Raw genomic sequence first — 23,205 nt, 5'->3', positions numbered from 1 at the left:
AATTAAACTTGAAGTCCAAGCACGATCAAAAGGCTAGGGGTTCAATATGATTTGGTTTAAATTTGATAGAATAGGCTGCGTTTGTGGCTCAATGGTAGAGTGCTTGCCTAGCATGTGTGAGGCACTGGGTTTGATTCTCAGTGACACAAAAATAAATAAAGGTCCACTGACAATTAAACATTTTTAAAAATAAATTTGATAGAATAACTTTTGATATTACTTTCTGAGACATAAGTTTATACTTTATAATCCATACTTTCTAGGACATCAGTCACCATGAATTCTATCAGGATTTTTTTCCTTTCTTTGGCTCCCCCACTCACCTCCCACACTGGAGATTGAGCCCAGGGGCACAGCACACTAAGCTACACCCCCAGACCCTATCTTTTATTCTGAGACAGGTTCTAAGTTGCCCAAGTTGGCCTCAAACTTGTGCTCCCACTGTTGCAGCTTCTGAGCAGTACCAAAAAATAAAAAATAAATTTTGTTTTCTTAAGAAAACATGAATATTAGATTTTATGAAATTCTTTTTCTGTACCTTTTGGGATTATCATGTAGTTTTATCTTTAATTCTATTAATATTAGTATTACATTTATTGTTTTTTTTTCTTTTTCTTTTCTTTTCTTTTTTTTTTTTTTAGCACTGGGGATTGAACCCATGGGCGCTTTTCCACGGAGCCACATCCTCAGCCCTTTTTATTTTTTATTTGAGACAGGGTCTCGCTCAATTGCTGAAACTGGCCTCCAACTTACCATCTTCCTGCGTCAGCCTCCGGAGTCACTGGGATCATAGGCATGTGCCACCACGTCCAGCACATTTGTTGATTTTTGAATGTTAAACCAATATTGAATTCCTGTAATAAATCCCATTTGATCATGGTATTTAACTTTTTTATATATATTTCTGGACATGGTTTATGATATTTTATTAAGAATCAGAGGCATTTTGAATTGAAACTGGTGTTGTCTGAGGTTTTTTGTTTGTTTGTTTGTTTTTTGAATGGGGGTACTAAGAATTGAACCCAGAGGTACTTTATCATTGAGCTACATACCCAGTCCCTTTTTAAAAAACTTTTTTATTTGAAACTGTCCTGGCAAGTTGCTCAGAGTCTGGGTAAATTGTCTAGACTGGCCTCAAACTTGCAATCCTCCTGCCTCAGCTTCCCTGGTCCCTGGAATTATAGGAGTGCATTACCTAGCCAGGTGCCTGAGCTGACTATCTAGGACTGATAAAAATTAGTTAAAATGTCAATTGGTAAATTGGATGAAGGCCTGCCTGGAATCAGGAGCAGAGAGAAGCTTAGAAGAGCATTAATTACAGGTCTGAGCAAAAAAGCAGGTCCCAGAATAACTGTGGTTAGGAGGCTGGGCACAGTGGCACATGTCTGTAATCCCAGCAACTCCAAAGGCTGAGACAATAGGATCCCAAGTTCAAAGTCAGCTTCAGCAACTTAGCGAAGCCCTAAGCAACTCAGTGAGACCCTGTCTCTAAATAAAATATTTAAAAGGGGCTGGGGATGTGATTCAGTGGTTAAGTGTCCCTGGGTTCAATCCCTGGTACCAAAAATAAATAAGTAAGTAAGTAAATAAATAAATAAAAGAACTTTCATCCCTACTGTAAGTCCACCTCGTCAGATACTTCTGAACTGAATTAGCTGTTATCATGCTCTCAATTCCTTAACTCAATTCTCAACTCCATTTCTTTTGTGTTTATCATATTCTGCTTTGAGTATAAAGAGCACTCAATAATCTTCGATGAGTTGTATTATCTTTGGTTTTATTTTTGCCTCCAAGTGACAAAAAAAGAAGTGCATTAACCAGGTGTGGTGGTGCATGCCCCCTTTGCAGTGACTGAGGAGGCTGAGGCAGGAATATCCAAAGTCCCAGACCAACCTGGGCAACTTAGCAAGAGTCTGTTTTACAGTAAAAAATAAAATGGTAGAGGATGTAACTCAATGGTAAAATACTCCTGAGTTTAGTCACTAGCACCAAAAGAAAGAAATTTGGGGGGGGATTCCCAACTGTCTGAGACAGTCTATGAGTCGAAACAGCGTGGCTTTGCGCATGGGTGAGAAAGTGCCATTCTAAATGTTTCCCAGTTGTTTCCTGGGAGAGTGCCTCCCTGACCCATCCCTCCACTCCAGGCTGCTTTCTCCTGTACCTTGTGCTTTTCCTTGTTCCTACTTATCACCATTATTCACCAATGGGTGAGATTATTTGTCTAAGGTGTCCCCACATCTTCCATTAGACTTCACTAAGATCCTGAAGTCAGAAACCAGAATTCCCCATCACATCCCTAAGTTCTAAGGAATGGATGAAGGAAAGTTGCAAAATTAGGACACAGTCCTCTCCTCCAAGGGTTCACCTTATAGAATGCATTTCCCTGTGAGGCAGGTAGCATAGGAAAATAAATCAATGCCCATGAAGTTTCTGAAGCCACTTAATTACTCAGAGCAATCAGTTTCTTATCTATAAAATGGACAAAATGATGACAAAATTTCTTTACATTCTAAATTTTTATTAACCAGTGAAATTTATTTTACACACATGTACCCAGCTCCAAATAGCATGGCCAGGCATGGTGGCATATGCCTGTAACCCCAGCTACTTGGGAGGCTGAGGTAGGAGGATCGCAAGTTGAAGGCCACCCTGGGCAGTTTAATAAGACTCTGTCAAGATAAAATAAAAGAGCTGGGACTGTAGCTCAGTGGTAAAGCACCCCAGGGTTTTATCCCCAGTACTGCAAAAAAAAAAAAGAAAAAAAAAAGTTTGAATACTAGCAATGGCATATGATTAAAAACTCTAAAAATATACTATCCTTGTTCTTTCTCTGCTGCACAAGTAATCTTTGTTGTCTTTTTGTCATCTTCGTATAGTTTTTTTTTTTTTGGTTTGTCTCTATCCAATTCATATTCTCCTGGTTGTATAAATCTCCATTCAACATCTTCAGATGCACTATCTATTATATCCCTTTCCCCTACCTTAAACTTTGCAGTGAGACTCTGCACCTGCTCCTCTGCAAGTCTGTCTACCTGTCATCTGGGCTGTCAATTAGCCCGGAGGTTCCCTTGAATGCTCTTCTCTGTCCTTCCTCTGAGTTTCCCACATCTCCTCTTCCTTTCTTTCAATTTCCCACTTGTTTTGGCAACAGCATCATCCTTCAATGACTTCCAGAGAAAGAGAATGAAAGAATAAAGATAGTTTGAGAGCTTGAACATCTGAAAGCATCTTTATTCTATACCACCTTTAATATCTAGTTTTTCTGGGTGAGAATTTTTTTTTTTCTCAGAATTTTGAAGGTTTAGACTCATTGTCTTAAACCTTCCATTGTGTCAATAAGACAGATTTCATTTGATTCCTGAACATTTGCATGTAACTGTTTTTCTTGTTCCACTCTGGAAGCTTGTAGGATCTCATGGCCTCTTGTCTTTGTTTTGAATTGTTTACAGTAATGTGCCTTTAAGTCTAATTTCATTCACCGTATTCAGCATTTATTTATTAATTTTTTTACATTATTTCCCCTACCTGTAACCCTGGCAACGACCATTCTACTTTCTGTTTCTATAAGTTGACTATTTTAGCTATGACATACAAATGAAATCAGGCAGTGTGTATCCTAGGACTGACTTTTTTAACCTAGTATAATGTCACTCAGTTTCACCTATATTGTGGCATATGGCAGCATTTTCTTATTTTTAAAGACTGAATAATATTCCATTGTATGTACATACCACATTTTCCTTAGCCATTCATTCACCAGTGGACATTTAGGTTGTTTCCATATTTTGGCTATTATTAATAATACTTTAATGAACATGGGAGTTCAGATATGTCTTTAAGAACCTTTTGGAAATTCTTTGGAATTTATGCCCAGAAGTGGATTTGCTAGATCATATGCTAGTTCTATTTTTAATTTTTTGAGGAACTTCTATACTATATTCCACAGTGGCTGCACTAATTTGCATTCCCACTAACCAGTGTCCACATTATTGCCAATACTTACCTTTTTTTTCTTTTTCTTTTTTTTTTTAATGGCCATCCAAACAGATGTGTGGTGACACCACTGCTTTGATTTGTATTTCCCTGAAAATTGGTAGTGGTTAGCATCTTTTCCTGTACTTGTTGGTCATACTTTTTTGGAGCGATGTCTATTCAAGTTCTTTGCCTAATTTAAAATCAGATCATTTATTTGTTTTATGGGCCCTCAATATACTAACATAGCCCTCAGTTCTGGAAAACCTGTTCTGAACTATTCCTTTGATATTTTCTTCCCCTTTATTTCCTCTGTTCTCTTTCAGGTACTTATTATTCAGATGTAAGACTGCTGAAAAAGTCCCCCAGTTAGCTTTTCTTTGTCATTGGAATGTTTCTTTTCAAAAAAGGAACATTGTTTTATTTAAATGATGCAACATCTTTCCTTATTTCTTAGAGGTTATTGTAATCTATTGATTTTTAAGATGCATACTTTCTACATTTAAAGCTTTTCTGAAGTTGGCAATTTGTTTTGGCTGTGTTAACTTTGAGACGTCTGTTAGAAATCTGTATTAGTTTCCTGGGCTGCTGCAACAAACTACCATAAACATAGTGGCTTAACATGACAGATAGATATTCTCACACAGTCCTGGAGGCCAGAAGTGCAGAACCAAAGTATTGGTAGGACCATGCTCCCTCCAAAACATACTGGGGAGAATTCCTCATTTTTATTTTTGTTTAGCCATGCTGGGAATAAATCCCAGAGCCTTACTGATGCTAGTTAAGTGCTTAATCACTGAGCTACATCCCCAGTTCCGAGGGGGGAATTCTGTGTTTCTTTCAGAATTCCTTGGCTTTTGCCTCCGTCTTCTGTGACTTTTTTCTTTTTTCTCTGTGTTCTAGCTCCTCTGTGTGAGTCTTGGAGTCTTTTACTTAGAAGGATACCAGTCACTGGATTTAGGATCTTGAGATTCTTAATCAGATTATATTTGCAAAGACCTTATTTCCAAACATTTATGGATTTAGGTCTTGGATGTATCTTTTTTGGGGGGGACACAATTCAACCTAACACAACATCCATGCACAGATGTTGAATAGGGAATTGAATTTTCAAGTAATGCAAAATTGGAGTTCAGAGGAAAGACCTAGGCTAGAGGTACACATTTGGGATCATCAGCATATGGATGGTATTTAAAGTCAGGTGTCTAAGCATTATTAAGGAGTGGACTGAGGATGTAGCTTAGTGGTAGAACACTTGCCTAGTATACTAGAGGCCCTGGGTTTGATTCCCTGCACTGTTGGGGATAGGGGTTGGGAAGGCTGAGGCAGGGGGATAGCAAATTCAAGGCCAGCCTGGGTAACTTGGTGAGACCTCCTCTCAAAATAAAAAGGGGGGGCTGGGGAGATAGCTCAGTCAGTAGAATGCTTGCCTTGTAAGCACAAGGCCCTGGATTCGATCCCCAGCACCCAAAAATAAATAAATAAATAAATAAATAAATAAATAAATAAATAAATAAATAAATAAAAATAAAAAGGGGGTAGGAATGTAGCTCAGTGGTAAAGTACTGCGGGTCTAATCTCCAGTGCTTGGGAGAGAGGGGAATAACAGTATGTTTATATGTTTATGAGGAGAAAGTTGAGAGGCAGAAAGAGAAAAGACTTTTTGGAATAATATATTTGAATAGGCAAGAGGAGATGGAATCAAGAACTTAAGTGGAGGGGTGGTCTTTGGCAGGAACATGGACAGTTCATCCATAGTAGCAGAAGAGATGGAATGTAGGTGGGTAGTGTTGCAGGTACTGGAGGCTTGTGGAAGTTATTTTGTAATTGCTTCTATTTGCCCAGAAAATGGGAAGGAAAGTCATCTACCCAGAACACAGATGGATTAGGATATTTGAGGTATTAGAAGATAAGACTTAGCGTCTTGGATTGTGGAAGTGACTGAACTAGGGACCAATATTTTGGATCATGAATTTAAAGTGGCTAAGTATCACATTAGAGTGGTTGTGGCTTGTCTCTAGTCATTTTCAGATATTTGTGTGTGGAGAGTGAGACTTTATCAGGTTTACAGTTTTATCAAGGAAGGACTATACTATAGGAAAGAGGCAAGGGAGCTGAGGGTCACAATGATACAACTTAAATAAAAAAGGGAGAAGGGATGAGGGTTGATGAGAAAATTGTGGGATTGATGATGGAAATATTGACTATAATCTGTAAACCAGAATGAGTGAGCTGGAAATATAAGGAATGGCAGTAAGAGACTGGGGTACGGAAATTGAGATTATGGAGGTGGTTCAGTTATCATAATGACAAGGTTAGGGATATGATCAAGAGAATGAATAGCTCATGCAGAGCAGAAACCAAGATCACTGAAGGCGCGCAGGTCTAGGAATTGATTTGCTTGGGTATGGAAGGGTCATTTATGTGAACACTATGTGTACTCATCAGATAAGGTAGTCAGTGTCCAAAGATAACTTGGGTAGAAATGTAGCTCGTCCTTTCCTAGTTCTAGATACCACTTTTCTTAACTAATGGAGATATTGATAGTTTCTACATTGTAGAGCTGAGTGAGGACTAAGTGAATCAATACACAGAAATTACTTAGAATACTGCCTAACATATAGAGAATGTACAATAAGCTTTTATTTTTATTTTTATTTTCTGGTGCTGGGGATCAAACCCAGGGGCTTGTGCATAGTAGGCAAGTGCTTTACCACTGAGTTATAGCCCCAGTCCTTTGTATTTTATTTTGAGACACAATCTCACTAAGTTACTCAGGCTGGTCTTGAACTTGCAATCCTCCTGCCTAAACCTTAAGAGTGGCTGGGATCACAGGTGCATACCATGAACCCAGACAGACCTTCTTTCATGAAGACTCATATCTGCTTTCACTTTTTTCTCTTTTAAACAAAAGCCCTTTAAAAATTACCAATGAGTTTGATCTTTCCAAAATCACTAGTTAGTTTAATGTTTATATTTGCAGTACCTGATAGGGCTTTATCATGTTTTGTTTCTGAAATTGTCATTAAAATTTGTTTCTCAGGGCATCTTATCCTCTTAGGCTTTTCATCTTACTTTATTGTCATCCTTTCTCAATCTCCTTTGCTGGATCCTCTTCCTCTTCTTGACTTCTTAGCTTGGGACTAAGTTCTCTTCTTTATTCACATTGAAATGACCTTTCCAGTCCCATGGTTTTGAATAGTATCAGTATTTTAAAGCAGCCAAAATTTGTTATCTCTGTGACCTTTTCTCCAAGTTCTAATTCATAAAATGGTAATTCACTTATTTGTACAGATTTTTCCCTCTTTTTTGTGATTCTGGGGATCAACCAGGGCTTCAGCTATGGTAGGCAAGTAAATGCTCTACCAGTGGGCTATAGCCCCAGCCCTTGCTCAGATTTTAAAATCATTCTTTACCCATCTCTTTCTCTCACCCTTCACAACTAATCCATTCAGCTAATCCTCTTGACTCTAATTTTAGATTACATCTGAACTCTGACCACTTTTCACCAGTTCAATTGCTTTATCAGAGTTCTACCCACCACTGTCCTTTGCTATGACTGCAAAGCAATGAGCTCTGAGTGGGCCAAACAGTACCTGACTTCTCCCAACCCCCAGCGATGCTGGAGATTGAATCCAGGTCCGCACTCAAGTTAGGCAAGCCCTGTACCACTGAGCCATACCCTAGTCCTTGAACCTGGCATTTTTAAAATTGGAATGCATTGATTTGGTGAAATAGTAAAGAAACATTTAAAAAATTGACAATTTGCTGTAGCAACATGGGATGACTTCTCAAAGCAGTAAGAGGAAATAGCTGCTCATACCATTACCTTTACACTATTACGATTGAAGACATTTTTACTGTGTGTGTACTTAAACATAGCCTGAAAATGAATAGGTGAAAATGAGTAGGGGAAAATGAAAACAGTTGTCACAATCATGGAGTTATTAGTAAATATTTCTTGTAAACATTTCATTCAACCATCTTATAAATTTTTTTTAAAGCAACGGGCCTTGCTCTGTATGCTACAGCCACTTCCACACTTTCTTCCTCCCCAGAATGTTAGCCACAGGCCCCACCGGGCCACCGTCCACAGGGTAGACCCGCCCAACGCTCTACTGCGTCGTGACGAGCCACTCCCTCGGCTCCCGGCGCTCCCTCCGCCTTACTTCCTCCCTCTAGGACCCGCCCCGCGCCGGTGCGCCTGCGCACGGGCGAACACGTGGCTGCCGCGGAGCCAGAGCAGCAATGGCGGCGGGTGGTGGCGGTAGCTGCGACCCCCTGGTCCCCGCGGGGGTCCCCTGCGCCTTCTCCCCTGACAGACAGGCCTACTTCGCTCTGGCCTCCACCGACGGTCACCTGAGAGTGTGGGAGACAGCCAACAACCGACTGCATCAGGAATACGTGCCTTCCGCGCACCTCAGCGGTACCTGCACCTGCCTGGCCTGGGCGCCAGCGCGGCTGCAGGCCAAGGTAGCGCAAGCGGGACCTTGGTAGGGGCGGGCACTCGCCGGGTTTGGAGTTTGGCGCCCCCCGGCTGGGCGACCTGCGGCCCCGCATCGCTTGTGGCCCTCGCTGCTTCGGGGCGAGGAGGCACGGAGCGCCGCGGCGGCGCGCACTGGACTCACCTCGCCGCCTGGGTACCGCCTGTCGGGAGGGCAGTGAGGGCGCGGTTCGATCCAGCGGGCTCCATGCGGTCTGCGCCCCACTGTCGCTGGGCCGCCATGCTCGCCAAGGCCCCTGACCCCCCAGGGGTGGCTTCCTTTAGCCAGGCCCTACTCATCCGCATGCGCTCATCAGAGCCCTGTCTTTTGACAGAGCCCCATCTTGGGACTATATTGCTCTTCCCTACCGCAGACTCAGAGTATTGGCTTTTCCTTGGACAGTTGTAATGAAAAAGTCTGTTTTCTTGTTTCCGGGACCCTCTCTCCCTGGGGTGCAGGCTCAACACGTGTTCTCTTACGCATTTGGCTTACAGGGCTCTCACGCTCTAAACGTGACTTTTCCAGTCTCCTTTTCATTCTCAGCCTTTCTGACTTTCTTATCTTTAATTTCTGCTCGGCTCCCTCTTTTTAGTTCTCCTCCTATCTTGAAGTCTTAATTAGCATTTGGAGTTAAAGTATAGTAGCTTGACTTAGTGAATATGATGTAAGGCCAGGTGAAGTTTCCCTTAGATGGGAATCTGCCGAGTTAGGGAAGTTTTTTTTACTGTCAGGTAAATTCACTGTTGAGTCACAGGATTACATCCACTCAAAACTCACTCTCGCACGTGCTTACTGCAGTTATAGAGTAGCCATACCGAATCACTTCAACGTGGATTAGAACCATCCTGTATCCTGAAGGGTGGCATTTTGTAATAACTATGTTGTCAAATTTCAAAACTTCTGTTTTGGATAGATCTTACTCTGTTTGACTGCCAGAGGAACCTTATGCTAAGTTTTTGGGTGAAAGTGGGGATACATCTTTACTTGCTATACTTGGGTGAGCTCTTTTAGATAGTTTTCAGACTTTGAGCTGTGTTTATATTGTATCTCCTGTTGATTGATAAAGGACACTTATCAAGGGTCACAAATCAGGCACAAAACTCAGACTTGTAAAGTTTTAGTTGTCATTATTAGAATTTCAACATCCTGCATATTTCCTTTTTTAAAAAATATTTTTTAAGTTCTCTATGCATCCTTAATTAATTAATTAATATGCAGTGCTGAGGACTGAACCCATGGCCTCACACATGCCAGGCAAGTGCTCTACACTGAGCCACAACCCCAGCCCATATTTTCCTTTTTAAAGTTGTTTTCAATTGTAATTTTAACAATCCGGTTATATGGTAATACTGGTTATGCTGAGAGAAATTAGGAGCGATGGATAGTTAGGTGTATTTTTACTCAGGCTCTATGGCTCAGGCTCTCCGTCATCATACTAATTGTGCTTCTAGTTCTCCATTTATAAAATGAGGATTATATTACCTACTTTATTGAGTAGTTGTGAAGGGTAATATATTTAATGTGGAAAGCACTGAGAATAATTCTTGATGTGTAAGTGCTGTAAATGTTGAATATTATTAGTATCTTATATTTATATAGTTAGTCCTTCAAGGTAGTTAAAACACAGCAACTTGCATAAAACCAAAAAATGGAACCAGGGCTAGAATTCAGATCTTTAAACTCAGTTCTTAGTTTTCTGCAACACATAGTTAATATTAGCTTGGCCAAAACTTGTTCTCCACTTTTCTGTTGACTTCCGATCACGTTGAATGCCAGGAATGAGACTTTTTCCTAGTCTCAAGTGAAGAGTGATAGTTTGGAATTTCATACACCATGGCAATACGGTAGAAAAACAACTGGATTTGGTCTTACAAGCAGTTCTGATTTCCTTTGGTCCTATTAAGTTGCTTTAATTTGGGAGGCCTTGTTGAAGTGAAAGTTGTGCTGGGGATGCAGTTCAGTGGTATAGCATGTGTTCAGCTCCCATCATCTCACATACAAAGTGTCTAGGTTTCAGATTCCTTTACCTGTATGCTCTTATTTTAGCCATATAAATCTGAAATGCCCTGAAATTATTAAATTTTAGAAAACAGATTGGGGATCAGAATTAGGAAAGTTAAATGACTTAACCAAAACCTTAGTCACTAATGAAGTAATTGTGACCACAAGGGTCAAGGTAGTCTTGACTCCTGGTTCAGTGCCTATATACTCTTCCTCTTGTTGTGGAGTAACACCTGAGAGCTGAGAGGATTATAGAAACTCCCAATTCCTATCATCTTGGGGATGTGACATCCTGGATCATCAGTTTTACTTGAAAAACGAGAGAGGTAGTTTTCCTTATTAAAACAATCTTATACATACATTATAGTACCTGTTGTAGAATTAAAAGGTCATGTAGTTTGAGGGAGGGGGGCACTGCTACCAATGAGTTATATCCCAGTCCTTTTTTATTTTTTGAGACAAGATTGTGTCAAGTTGCCCAAGCTAACCTCAAACTTGTAATCTTCCTGCCTCCTGAGTAGCTGAGATTATAGGTGTGTGCTACCATGCCTGGCTGTCAAGTGATTTTTGATAGTACAAAATGAGTAATTGTTCATAGTAGCTGCTCAATCTCTGCTCCCAGGTCCCTGGGTTATGTTCCTTGCTATGTAAGTGTTAAGGTGCTTATTTCTTATTAAACCCTTTTATTTTACATCTTTGAGGCTTAAAGTGTGAGGCATGAAAAGGATATTACAAACTTTATTACAAAGCCCATGTTTCCAGCATTTTGTTAAGATCTTGGCATGTGGTCCACTTTCAAACCTGAAAGTAGAGATATTACCACCCACCTTTCAGGTTCCTCAGCATATATGACCTATGTAGTAAAACTTGGCACATAATAAGTACTCAATAAATGTTATTATTGAGTGAATCCATGACCGTTCTGTCAGGTTTCATCTTTTAATGTTGTATTCACAATGTAAATTTTATAAGAGCATCCTGCATTTGGTTTATTAATTGGCAGTTTGCTACCCAAGGAGAGACAAAGTATGTTATGATAATCTTATCAATGTGAAAAGAAATTTGTGTTGGATTTCTTAAGTAATGGGTTAATGTAGTGGTTCATAAATATTTAGAATAGTTAGATTGCCGTTTCTTGTTCTTGGTTACAGAGTGATGATAATACTTTGTATTTATGCCACAGTAGTTTTAGTTTCCCAGGTTTTTGTGTATAGATCGAGGCTGAGATGTTTGTGTCAGGTCCACCTAGGAACTGATCCTGTTTCATTTTCCCCTTGAGTCTCTCAAACTTTTCTACTTTCCTTCCCTACTGACTGTAGAGCCCTAGAGGAATAGACTTTATTGTTGGCTACCACAGTACATGTTTTGATCTCAATGCAGTTATATGACCCTACACAGCTTAGTACTTATTGGTTATAGCCCATGGCATATCAGACATTGGACAGAGCCCACATGGTAGCATTAAGTGTATTTCTAGGGAAAAAATCTGAGCTGGGTATCACCATTGCTATCTCTTAGAGGTGTAGCACAATTCAAATGTGTTGCTGTGCTGTCTTGAGGTTTCTGGTATTTAAGCTTCAAAAGAAGGTAAAGGTCATAGTTTATATTCAATGGGAAGAAATAGATGTTTCTGTGTATTAGAATTTAATTATTTTGTTTTATATACTGTTTGTAATTTTATGTAAAATGTAAAGTTTTTCCCCACTATTTTGCCTTATACTTACACATATCCCAGAATAAGTATCAGTAAGATAAGCCAAGAAATGGAAGAGGAAACTGTTTGCCAAGTAAAAATGTAAACTTGGTCATAATTTTTGGTGTATAGGGGTCAGTATTTTTCATAAGTGAGTTTTGCTCCATTAGTGCATTGTGAAATAGATATAGTGGGTTGTGACCACATTAAAAAAAATGAGATGGAATGGAAAATATCAGAGAATTACTACTCATATTAAGTTTTTCTGTGGAGCTTGTTTCACTTATATGTATAATGTTTTATGAGTGTGTACTGGTTTCTCCATGTGTATGTAAACTGCTTACTCTTAGATTTTAGTCTGAGCCATTGCTTAATTGTGGATCAAATTCAAACTTCTCATCACTTGAGGGTTTCATGGTCTCTTCGCATCATCTGTACTACTCTTTGCATTATAAATCAAGCTATATGTTTCATTCAGATTCTCTCTCACTATTTGTGCTTTGTTGTTGTTTTTATTTTATGTATGTAGAATGCTAGGCAAGCACTCTGCCAGTGAGCTACATCTTGAACTCCTCAGTGTTCTTTTTTGTTTTTTTTTGAACTGGGGATTGAACTAAGGGGCACTCAACCCCACATCCCCAGCCCTATTTTGTATTTTATTTAGAGGGTCTCACTGAGTTGCTCAGCACCTTGCTGTTGTTGAGGCTGGATTTGAATTCATGATCCTGCTGCCTAGCCTCCCAAGCCACTGGGATTGTAGGCGTGTGCCACTGTGCTCAGCTCCCTCAGTGTTCTTATTGCCTTCCGGGTCTAATGTTCAGAAGCTTTCATCAGAAAGATTTTTGCTATTTCTTGCATAACTCAGTCTGCCCTCAGATTGGACAAGACTTGTTAGTATAAGAAATTACATTCTTTTAGTCGTCATTCCTAATACCATCACTTACACAGAGTTTCTAGTTAGAAATATATGAACTAAATTCTCAGCCAACATTTCTCATTATTTATTTACATGTATGATCAGTTGGGACCTGACATTGCTAGTCACTTTAGAAAGGAAACAACTGTGTGACTTTAGATAAAAGAAGAAAAAAGACAATTCAGTTTTACTGTGTCTGTGATGCAGAGCATGACTTGTTTCTTAAGGGAAAGAAGAGGTTTCTCTAGGAGATGGTATTTAAGGTGGACTTTGAAGCATGGATAGGATTCTTAACCAATGAAAATTGAGATGAGTAGGAGAAGGGAAAAGCAAAATGAGGAAGTTTAAACATGTGTAGGGAGTGTGATGTATGGATAGAATTGGAATCAGTAGTGCTGACCTCTTGGCTTCAGAAATATTTAATGTGGGGTAGTACCTAAAATTTAGATTTCACTAAAATGCACATTGGTTATATAAACTTCTTATCTGGTTGATGTGTTACATGTTAGAACATGCTCATCCTGCTGAGTGGGAAGTAACTTTTAAAATATCATCTAACTCTGAAGAAAACATGCAAGTTAATAGCTATTTGAGATTAATTAATTGGATTATTTAGCTTTAGACAGTGATCTGCAGAGTTGCTGTGTACTCCTGCCTGCTTTTGCTTGCTTCTACCAAAAATAGATTCTGCACATAGGGAAATCATGGTTTTGCGTATGTTAGTGTTTAATTTCTCTCTCTCTCTCTCTCTCTCTCTCTCGATGTTTAATGCACATTTAAATCTGTGGTCAAGCATGTGCACATTCGTACAAGTCTTTCTCTACACATTTAAAAAACCTCAGTGTAGATAAATTGTTTTTTCTAGACTTTTAACTCTCTTCTAGAGCTTTTTTATAAGGTGGCACATATAGAGTATCTCTTACCTGAGATGCTTGGTACCAGAAGTGTTTCAGAATTCAGAAGTTTTTGTATTTTAGACTCTTTGTGTAGACTTTACCGTTTGAGCATCCCTAATCTGAAAATCTGAAATCTAAAGTGCTACAAAATTTCAGATTATGGATGCTTAGTATACTTCCTCCTACTGCCTCTGTGATATAGTTGTTTTGTGTTTATAACCTTAGCGCAGAAACCATATTTGTACTCTGGGATTATTCACATGTAGCTTTAGAAATTCATGTAAGTGAAGTTGGGACTTGGGGGCAGTCCTAATGCAAAAGTTTCAGAGTTCAAGCAGATAAAATGTTACCCATGAGACATTAGATTAGACTCTTTAAACTTTGTCTTTTAATTGTAACTTCCCTTTTGGGTTTGTTAATGTAGATACATTGCTAAAGAATGGCTAAATGTTATTTTTTCTGTAATAAAAAGTTACTTTTGTTCATCTTAGTGTGTCTAATAATCTAATTCTTCAAATGTAAGCATCCCAAAGATAACTAAAAGGAAGAAAATGGAAAATGCTTTAGAAATTTACTCTGATAGTCTTTATACACTGGTGACATTGTAGTTTTCATTGTTTCTTGGATTGGGTAGATTTTTATGTTTCCTGGATTTTTGTGCTACAGAGTAGAGAGATCCTACACTATTAAGAAAGTGTTCCCTTTTCTGTTGGACAGTTTTATGCTAAAAGAATGATTTCTCAGAGCTTCCTTTATACCAAAACATACAGGCTGGTGAGCTTTAATTAAAAAAAAAAAAAAAAAAAAATGGGGCAGAGAAGTTTTAGAATCAAGTATTTCAGAATTATGAGCTCAGATCTAGTACTTATTAGTTGTGATCACTGATTGTGTTTTTGATGGAAGACATGAAATGTTAGCATCACATTTGAAATACATCAAAGAAGTCTTGCAGCATTGCCAGTAAATGGAAACTTTTGCCTTTTAAGTCATCAGAATTACTGAGCCAGCATAGAACTCAGGCCCTTGATCAGATACTGGAGTATCTTCCCTGTGTGCTCTGAGCTGCTCTACGAGTTATAACTGTTTTGTTGACTGAAATTGAATTTAATGCATGCTTATAAATATAAAATTGTTTGAATTCCTTTTCTTGAAAACTAAGCTAGAATTTGAGGAAAGATTGGGAGGGGGAGGGGCAGAGTTGGCTGTGTAGGTATGGATCTGTGGATTCATACATCCTTGGGTATGTGTCTCTTTACCTGGGGAGTGGAAACTTCGCTAGTACCTGTCAGGACTGGTCAGTTACTGAGAAGTGAAGGAGCATTGAGGCAGCTTAGACTTGTTAAGAGAGTACCAAGAGAAAACATCACTTGCCTCTCTGTGTCTGGCCTGTTTGCTGTCTTCCTTTCAGAGAGGTAGGAGAGAGGGACAGGATTTTTCCTTCCCATTGGAGTGTGTGTGTGTGTGTGTGTGTGTGTGTGTCTGTGTGTTTTAAAGTAGTGAAAAATCATATGAGTGAATCCCTGCCCTTTCTCCTTTTTATAATGTCTTTTGTGGGCTAGTGGGCATTAATGTTTATGCATTAATGATGTTTTAGTGTGTGAAATACTAAATAAAAACAATGTTTTTTATCTTTTTATAGGAAAGTCACCAGAGGAAAAAAAGGAAATCAGAAGCTGTAGGAACGAGTGACCAGATTGACCTGTTGGCTCTTGGTACAGCAGTTGGTAGCATTTTGTTGTACAGTACAGTTAAAGGAGAATTGCATAGTAAATTAATAGTAAGTATATTAATGTATATTTTATGTAGAAGATATAGCAAGGAAATGGATTATTAGAGATTATTGAAAAACACTTGCTGTAATAACAGTGGACTATTATTCAGCCATGAAGAAGAATGAAATCATGTCATTTGCAGAAAAATGGATGTAACTGGAGATCATAACGTTGAGTGAAATAAGCCAGACACAGAAAGACAAGTATTGTTTGTTTTCGCTCACTTGAGGAATCTAGAATTTTAAAAAAACCAGAGGTAACCTGAAAGTAGTAGAGGACTGCTAGGGAAGAAGGGGCCTGGGAGGAGGTTAAGAGAGGGAAGGTGTGGCTGGGCACATACCTACCTGTAATCCCATTGGCTCAGGAGGCCAAATCACAAAAGAATTGCAAGTTCAAGACAAGCCTCAGCAACTTAGTGAGGCCCTTGACAACTTTGTGATGTAGACAAGGTACAAGTCTCTTACTCCCCTTCCAGCCATGTTTTCTGCTCGCACACCCTGTTGGCAGAATCTGTAGATCCAACTAGCAAAGCAGAAATTTGGTTATATACTGTAACGTTATATACTGTAACGGGTGGGCTTTGTGCTAGAATACAGTAACTTGGCATAATTTCCTTCAGACATTGTCTATTATGATGTGTTTTAGTTGTTCACGCCTCTGTGTATAGGAATGCTTCTGTGTGAAAGAACAAAAGACTAAATTTTCCATTTTAGATAACATCTATCCATATAAATTTGGGACTACATAAAGTTTAAAATGAAAAAACTTCATGCCTAAATATATCACCAAGAGAAACACTGTTAATAGTTTATTTTTTTCCTTAGTACGTATATTTAAAAAATATAGTTGGTTTTTGTCTGTTCATCTATTTTGTATCCTGATTTTTTTTTCATTAAATGACAATATGAGCCATTTTCTTCCTTTTTTTTCTTTCTTTTTCATTTTTGTACACAGGATCTCACCCAGGGTCATTTTCTTTTTTGAGACAGGGTCTTGCTAAGTTGCTGAAACTGATCTTGAACATGTGATCCTCTTGTCTCCGCCTCCAGAGTTGCTAGGATTACAGGAGTATGCCATTGCGCCCAGCTCGACAACAAGCAGTTAGCATGTTTTCAAGAACTAGTTACAAATATTAATGATTATAACTGTCTAAATTCCCACTGAATTGGATAGTCCATTTGTCATGTAACGTTATTGACCTTTTGGGTATTTCCAGTTTTTTTTTTTTTTTTTTTTAATAATGACTTTTATTTTTCTGTCCCATAAAATCCCTGAGTTCTTACTTAAAATTAGGGAGTCAAAAGTTTGAGTGTTATGGCTGATTTCTGAAAGAGTTTCCTTAATTTGTACTTGTATCAGCAATGGAAGGACAGTACCTATATCTCAGTGTGAATATGGTCCATGAATATCCCACTGAAACAGCAGCAATAAAAAAAAGATCCCTAATTAATTTGTAGGTGAAAATTTTATCTAATTTTAAATACCTTTAGAAGTTGTTTGTATATAACAAATTATATAAATAATATCCAACTGTGAAAAAAGGTGATACATTCAAGATCTGTATAGCGGGAAAGAACTCTCCCTTTATTTCTCTCTTCTCTCCCAGTTGAGTGTTATCATCAGGTGGGCTCTTATTGCACTCTAGTTGGGAACCCATCCTTTGGTCAGTTTTTGTGGGCAGCAGATCTGTACCATCCTGTGCAGTGAAATGGTTGCTTTGGCCCTGGGCATCATATGATGCTGATGGAGCCTAAAAGTCCTTTTAAGTCATTTTAATACCACATAGGATTATAAGTTTACCTTTAAGAGGGATCACAGTGGAACCCAGAGAAGCAGGGTGAATGGTGTTGTGATGGCTTGGTAAAATAGAAAGGGATCATGCAGGCTTTGGAGCTAGTCTGTTTTGAGGTTGTCTCCTACTGTTGAGTGATCATGGGCAAATTAACTTCTCATCTCTTTTTTTTTTTTTTTTTTTTTTTTTTTTTTTTTTTGCGGTGCTGGGGATCGAACCCAGGGCCTCGGTGCTTGCAAGGCAAGCACTCTTACCGACTGAGCTATCTCCCCAGCCCCACTTCTCATCTCTTTAAGTGGATATTAGACAACCTGCCTTGCATGACTTAGACATAATAGGGGATTGAAAGTGCTTTGCATGTAATTGGTAGATGTTTGTTGAATGAGTAAGTGAATGAATGAATGACACTCTGCTAAATTGCTTTCCAGAAGGACACTAATTTTCACTGCCACCAGCAATATATTGTAATGCCATTTTTTTATTAGAATGTCACTAGCATGGGCAGTATAATACTAAATTGCTAGATGAATAGACTAAAAATGCTACTTTGTTTTGGTTTGTATTTGATTGCTAACAAGGTTGAATATTTTGATACATGTGACAGATATTTCTGTGGGATTTATGTATTCATATACTTTAATTCTTTGTGTATAATATAGGACTGAGTACTTTAGACAGCTGATAAAAGGGAAGAGAAATAATCGAACTTAATGTTTTAAATTATTTTTCTTTGGAAGTAAGAGTAATTTTATTTGAACACAGCTTCCATGATTTTGAGTGATTACTTTAACTAGAATGGATGGAAGTAGGTTAAGGCTTAGTTAAGACTTTGGTTAACTGGTAGTGGATTCATCTTAATCTTATGAGACAATTTTTATTTTTTCTTTAATTTATTTTTTAATCTGCAGAGTGGTGGACATGACAACAGAATCAATTGCATACAGTGGCATCAAGACAGTGGCTGCTTATATAGTTGTTCAGATGATAAATATATTGTGGAATGGAATGTACAGACATGCAAAGTAAAGTGGTGAGTAACACTGATGGCTCTGGAATTGGCAGTGGACTTATTTATTGTAATAAATAGTTATCTCTTTTAATAATAAATAACTCTGAAATACATTGGAGTTTGACAAATCCTGCTGGACACATTGGGGAATGTACGTGTTAACAATGTCATAGACTGTTCTCAGGGAACCTTTAGTCAAATTGGGCTTGGATGATTTTAGTACATAAAAGTGAAATGGTAAAAGGGGAAAATAACTATAAGCGATGTTATAAGGTAGCATGTGATTACTTTTCAGAAGAGTACAGTACTGTTGAGGTCCTGGTGGAATAGAATGCATGTCAGTTGGACCTTCTAGGACAGATAAATTTTAGATAGAGGAGGACAAGAGAGTCCTTTTAATAGTGGGTTAAGGAATGTGAGTAGATGGCAAGAGCAAAGGCCAGGAGATAGAAAAGTGAAACATTTACGTGGTGCTGAGTAATTTAAAGGAAAGCATATTAGGTGATCATACATTGTAGAGGATAGAAATAGAAAATTAATAAAAATTAGAGTCAGAAGAGGGAAGTGTTTTTGGATTTTTAGACAAGTTGTATTTGAAATCATGTTATGTGAAAGACAAGACCTAGCAGATGGCATGGTGACTAACTTAGAGTTTAAGGGAGGACTTAGGGCTGGAGGTACCAGTGAGGAAATCATCTGTCTAGAGGGTCAGTAGGTATTTCCACTCCATTTACCTCAACAGTAGTTTCCACACTGGTGACCTTCTGGAAATACCTGTCTGAATCAGAGAGTCTGGGGTGGGACCTGTGTTACTGTTTTCTGGGTGAGAGTTCATGAGGTTGGTTTCTTCACATGGAGACCAGTAATGTTCAGGGCACATTGTTCAGCACTTTAGACACATCATTGTATTTAATCATAACACTGTGAGGTTGGCTTTGTCCTTATTTTACAGTTGAGAAATAGAAGAACTTGACCTCTTGCCCATTAAACTATGCTGTCTTAAAATAATTGTATCTAACTTTATCCTTAACATTCTTATGCTGCTGTTAATTGAACCCCTCCCCCATTTTAGATACTACTACTGAATTCCTACTATGGAAGATGAGGATTTAACTCTTATCTCCCCTCTTTCTCTTATTATTATTATTATTATATCACAGATTTGGTTCAGCAGTATTTGTTTATATTATGACTCCTTATTGTTAAAGCTGAGGTTTGGGTTTGTATTTTCTTGTACAAAATTTTTCTTAGAGTTTATCACCTATTTTTCTTCACACAGTGTAATATGTACCTCATGTTAGTTTACACTCATTCTTAACAGTAGTGTAAATCTTCTAGTTATATTTAGACACATGAGTTAGTTTTACTTATTTCTTGGGGAATTTCTGTTGTCCTAGGTTTGCTGAATAGCTGCTATTTTGGGATTCCCTTTCATCCTTCTTCTGAAAAATTTCACTTGTTTGTTAGAGACTCTGTTGTGTGGATGACAGTTTCCCGTTTTTAGTTCTTCCTCTCTTGTGGTGGGGAACATCAGTCGATAGTGTCTTAGGGAGAAGAGTGCATTTGTGATGAATTTTTTGAGATTTTGTTTATTCATTGGTATCTTTAATTCCACCCTCTCTATTGATTGATAGTTTGAGGATAAAAAGTTTTAGGTTTGAAGTTATTTTTCTCCAGAATGTTTTGTTTTGTTTAGGATCAGGGCCTCATGGAGTTGCCCAGGCTTCTCTCTAGAGTCCTGGGCTCAAGTGATCCTCCCACCTCTCAGCCTCTGGAGTAGCTGGGATTACCCTGGTTTCCTTTAGGACTTAGAAGGCTTTTATTCCGTTGTCTTTTTAGTCTTAATTATCTTGAGTATTCTATAATTTTCTGTGCTCTCTAATGAATTGCATTGGTGCTGGATGAAACCATTTAACCTGGTAGTTTGGATATTCATGTGCTTCATTTTTCTTGTACTGTTTATTAGATAATTCCATTCACTTTTTTTTTTTTTTTTTTAAACTCTTTGCTACTACATACTGTTTTTCAGATCTTGTATTTTTTGGACTGATTATTTAAATTTCTGGGTTGTTTTCTCTGACTTTCCACTTTGTTATTTTCATCTGTTACTTGTGTGATTTTTCTCAATTTCATTTTCAAAACCTTCCACTGAGTTAGGCACAGTGTTGTGCACATCTGTAATCCCAGAGACTCAAGAGGCTGAGGCAAGCTCAAGGCTGGCAACTTAATGAGACCCTAAACAACTTAGTAATATCCTGTCTCAAAATAAAAAGCTAAAAGAATGAAAAATTTAAAAAAAAAAAGGTTGGGTAGGTAGGTCAATGGTAAAGCACCCTTGGTTTCAGTCCTCAGTACTGGAAAAACAAACAAAACCAAAAAGCTTCTATTGAATTTATAATTTCTCTTGTATTTTTAACTTCTAGGAGGTTTATTTCCCCCTCTGTTTACTCTTCATTGCATTCTTTTTAGTTCTCTTAAGATAATAATTATATTTTATTTATTTATTTTTTTACATCATCTATTGAGGGTGATGTGTGGTTTGTTTGATTTAGTCTGTTTTTCATGTTGAAGGCATTCTTCAAATTACTGGAGATCCTTGGTGGCCTGTTGCTTCTTAAAAAATTAAAGCTGATTGGAAGGCTTTGCTGTGTGTGTGTGACTCTTCAATTGTTGGGGCTTTATTTGTGGCTTGATTGAAAGGCCTTCAAATCTCAGTCTGTGTAGAACGTTCCATTCTAGTGCTTTTTATGCTTTAATTCATTATGGCACATTATTCAAAATATGAAGAATACTTAAAAAAACCTATAAAATGTCAATTGTTTTCCTTTGCCTCTTAACATGCCATGTTGAGAGGAACCTATGAGGGAGACTCCACTCTAGTGTTATGTCTAGTTTATGAGTGCCTAACACAAGATTGTAGGGAATGCAATTGCCATAGACCTTAAATGGTATTTTTATTGCTTTTTTTGTTGTTGTTATTGTTGTCATCGTTTTTTCTGCTGTTTTGCCCTGTTGGCGAGCTATGTTTGCCTCTCTTCACTATACAGCAAATGGAAAGGTGACAATAGCAGTGTCACTTCCCTATGTATCAGCCCAGATGGAAAGATGTTGCTTTCAGCTGGTCGAACAATCAAACTATGGGTTTTGGAGACCAAAGAAGTCTACAGAGTGAGTGTATCAAATTATATTTCTAAGCTAACAATTATACAGAGTATGTAAGAGAAAGAAGTTTGAGCCCTGGAATGTTGTTTCATAAATAGATTTTTAGCCAGACTCCATGGTATGTGCTTACAGCTCCAGCATTTGGTAGACTAAGGCAGCAGGGTTGCTTGCACCTTGGAGTTTGAGTCCAGTCTGGGTAGCCTAATGAGACCCCCGTCTCAAACAATCCCCCCACCAGCCCAAACAGATTTTTAATTTTCAGTACATCAAATAGATAAAAATTAGCTTCCAAATTTAATTCATTAAATTAAATTCATTAGACATGTCTGCATTTTTGGAAAAATGAATAAAACAAATAAATGGACTTTGAACTTAAATCTACTATGCAAGGATTATGGTAGTTTTGTTTTCTTGGTTGCATCCAGCATTTGATCCATTTATAGTATTTAATTGTGGAGATTAGTATTAGGAGAGAAAAACAGTTGCACTCAGGGTTTACTGAACTTTTGGTGCTGTGATGATGCCTTAAAATTGTGGTTTCGACTCACTGAGAGTAAAATGAGGACCTACAATTCCTTGGCTGTGTCTGAGCACCTGAGCACACTTAAGAAATGGGTAGAACTAGGGCTGGGGATGTAGCTCCATGGTGGAGCCCTTGCCTCGCACGTGAGACACCCTTTGTTTTAATGCCCAACATTGTTAAAAAACAAACAAAAAAATGGATAGAACTGTGGGATTCTTTAATTCAAAAATGGAAGAAATAAAGTTTATGTGGTAGGTTTGTGGGAGTTAAAAGGAACATCTTAATTTCCAGAGTTTTATTTTTAAGAACACAGGATTATACAAATAATATCATCTGCTTACTATTAAATTGAACTGTTACTTCCCTGTACAGCTCTTTTGTTAGATATGTATCATATATAGCTTGTTTATGATGATACATAGGAACTTTTAATGTTTGTAGTGCTTTGAATCCATCCTCTCCTAAATGAGATTTAATTTTCTTTAGCACTTCACAGGACATGCGACACCAGTTTCATCACTTATGTTCACTACTATCAGACCTCCTAATGAGAGCCAGCCCTTTGATGGAATTACAGGTCTTTATTTCTTATCTGGAGCAGTGCATGACCGGTTACTTAATGTCTGGTAGGTAGTTTTTTTGAATATGAGAGGTAGCTTTTCCTTGGAAAAAACCTGTCATAGCTTATGTGGTTAATAAAAAAGAGTAGTGAAACCTGCTTTATTGTATTTAATGTTGGAATTACCTTGACTTGTAATAAAGAATTGAGTCTTCCTGAAAAAGGGATCTTTTTGAGAAGTCCTCAAGAACATTACATAATATAACCTTCTCTACTTATTTGGAGATGGCAGCGGATTAGGTATTTTTGTGACTGACCAGTTTAAAAGTAACTAAAAAGTATATATTTAAAAAATTAAAAAAATATTGACAGAGCCTTGTTTTATTCATATATTCACACATGGTGCTGAGAATCAAACCTAGTGCC

The 23,205-nt window shown here is 38.0% G+C and overlaps 1 protein-coding gene across 1 annotated transcript in view; it reads left to right on the top strand.

Moving 5' to 3' along the window:
- The first annotated feature begins 8,177 nt into the window (after positions 1–8,177).
- The window catches only part of WDR43 (WD repeat domain 43), a 46,256-nt gene continuing 31,228 nt past the window's right edge, over positions 8,178–23,205 (top strand). Inside the window, exons 1-5 of the mRNA XM_079110290.1 lie at positions 8,178–8,445; positions 15,602–15,739; positions 18,435–18,556; positions 21,583–21,703; positions 22,707–22,846. Of these exons, the coding sequence (XP_078966416.1) occupies positions 8,221–8,445; positions 15,602–15,739; positions 18,435–18,556; positions 21,583–21,703; positions 22,707–22,846 (746 nt within the window). The 5' untranslated portion in view covers positions 8,178–8,220. The remainder of the gene's footprint in view (positions 8,446–15,601; positions 15,740–18,434; positions 18,557–21,582; positions 21,704–22,706; positions 22,847–23,205) is intronic.

Source organism: Sciurus vulgaris (genome assembly GCF_902686455.1).
Source record: "Sciurus vulgaris genome assembly, chromosome: 14".
NCBI lineage: Eukaryota > Metazoa > Chordata > Mammalia > Rodentia > Sciuridae > Sciurus > Sciurus vulgaris.
The sequence above is the reverse complement of the archived record's forward strand: the minus strand, read 5'-3'. Positions and strand labels throughout refer to the sequence as shown.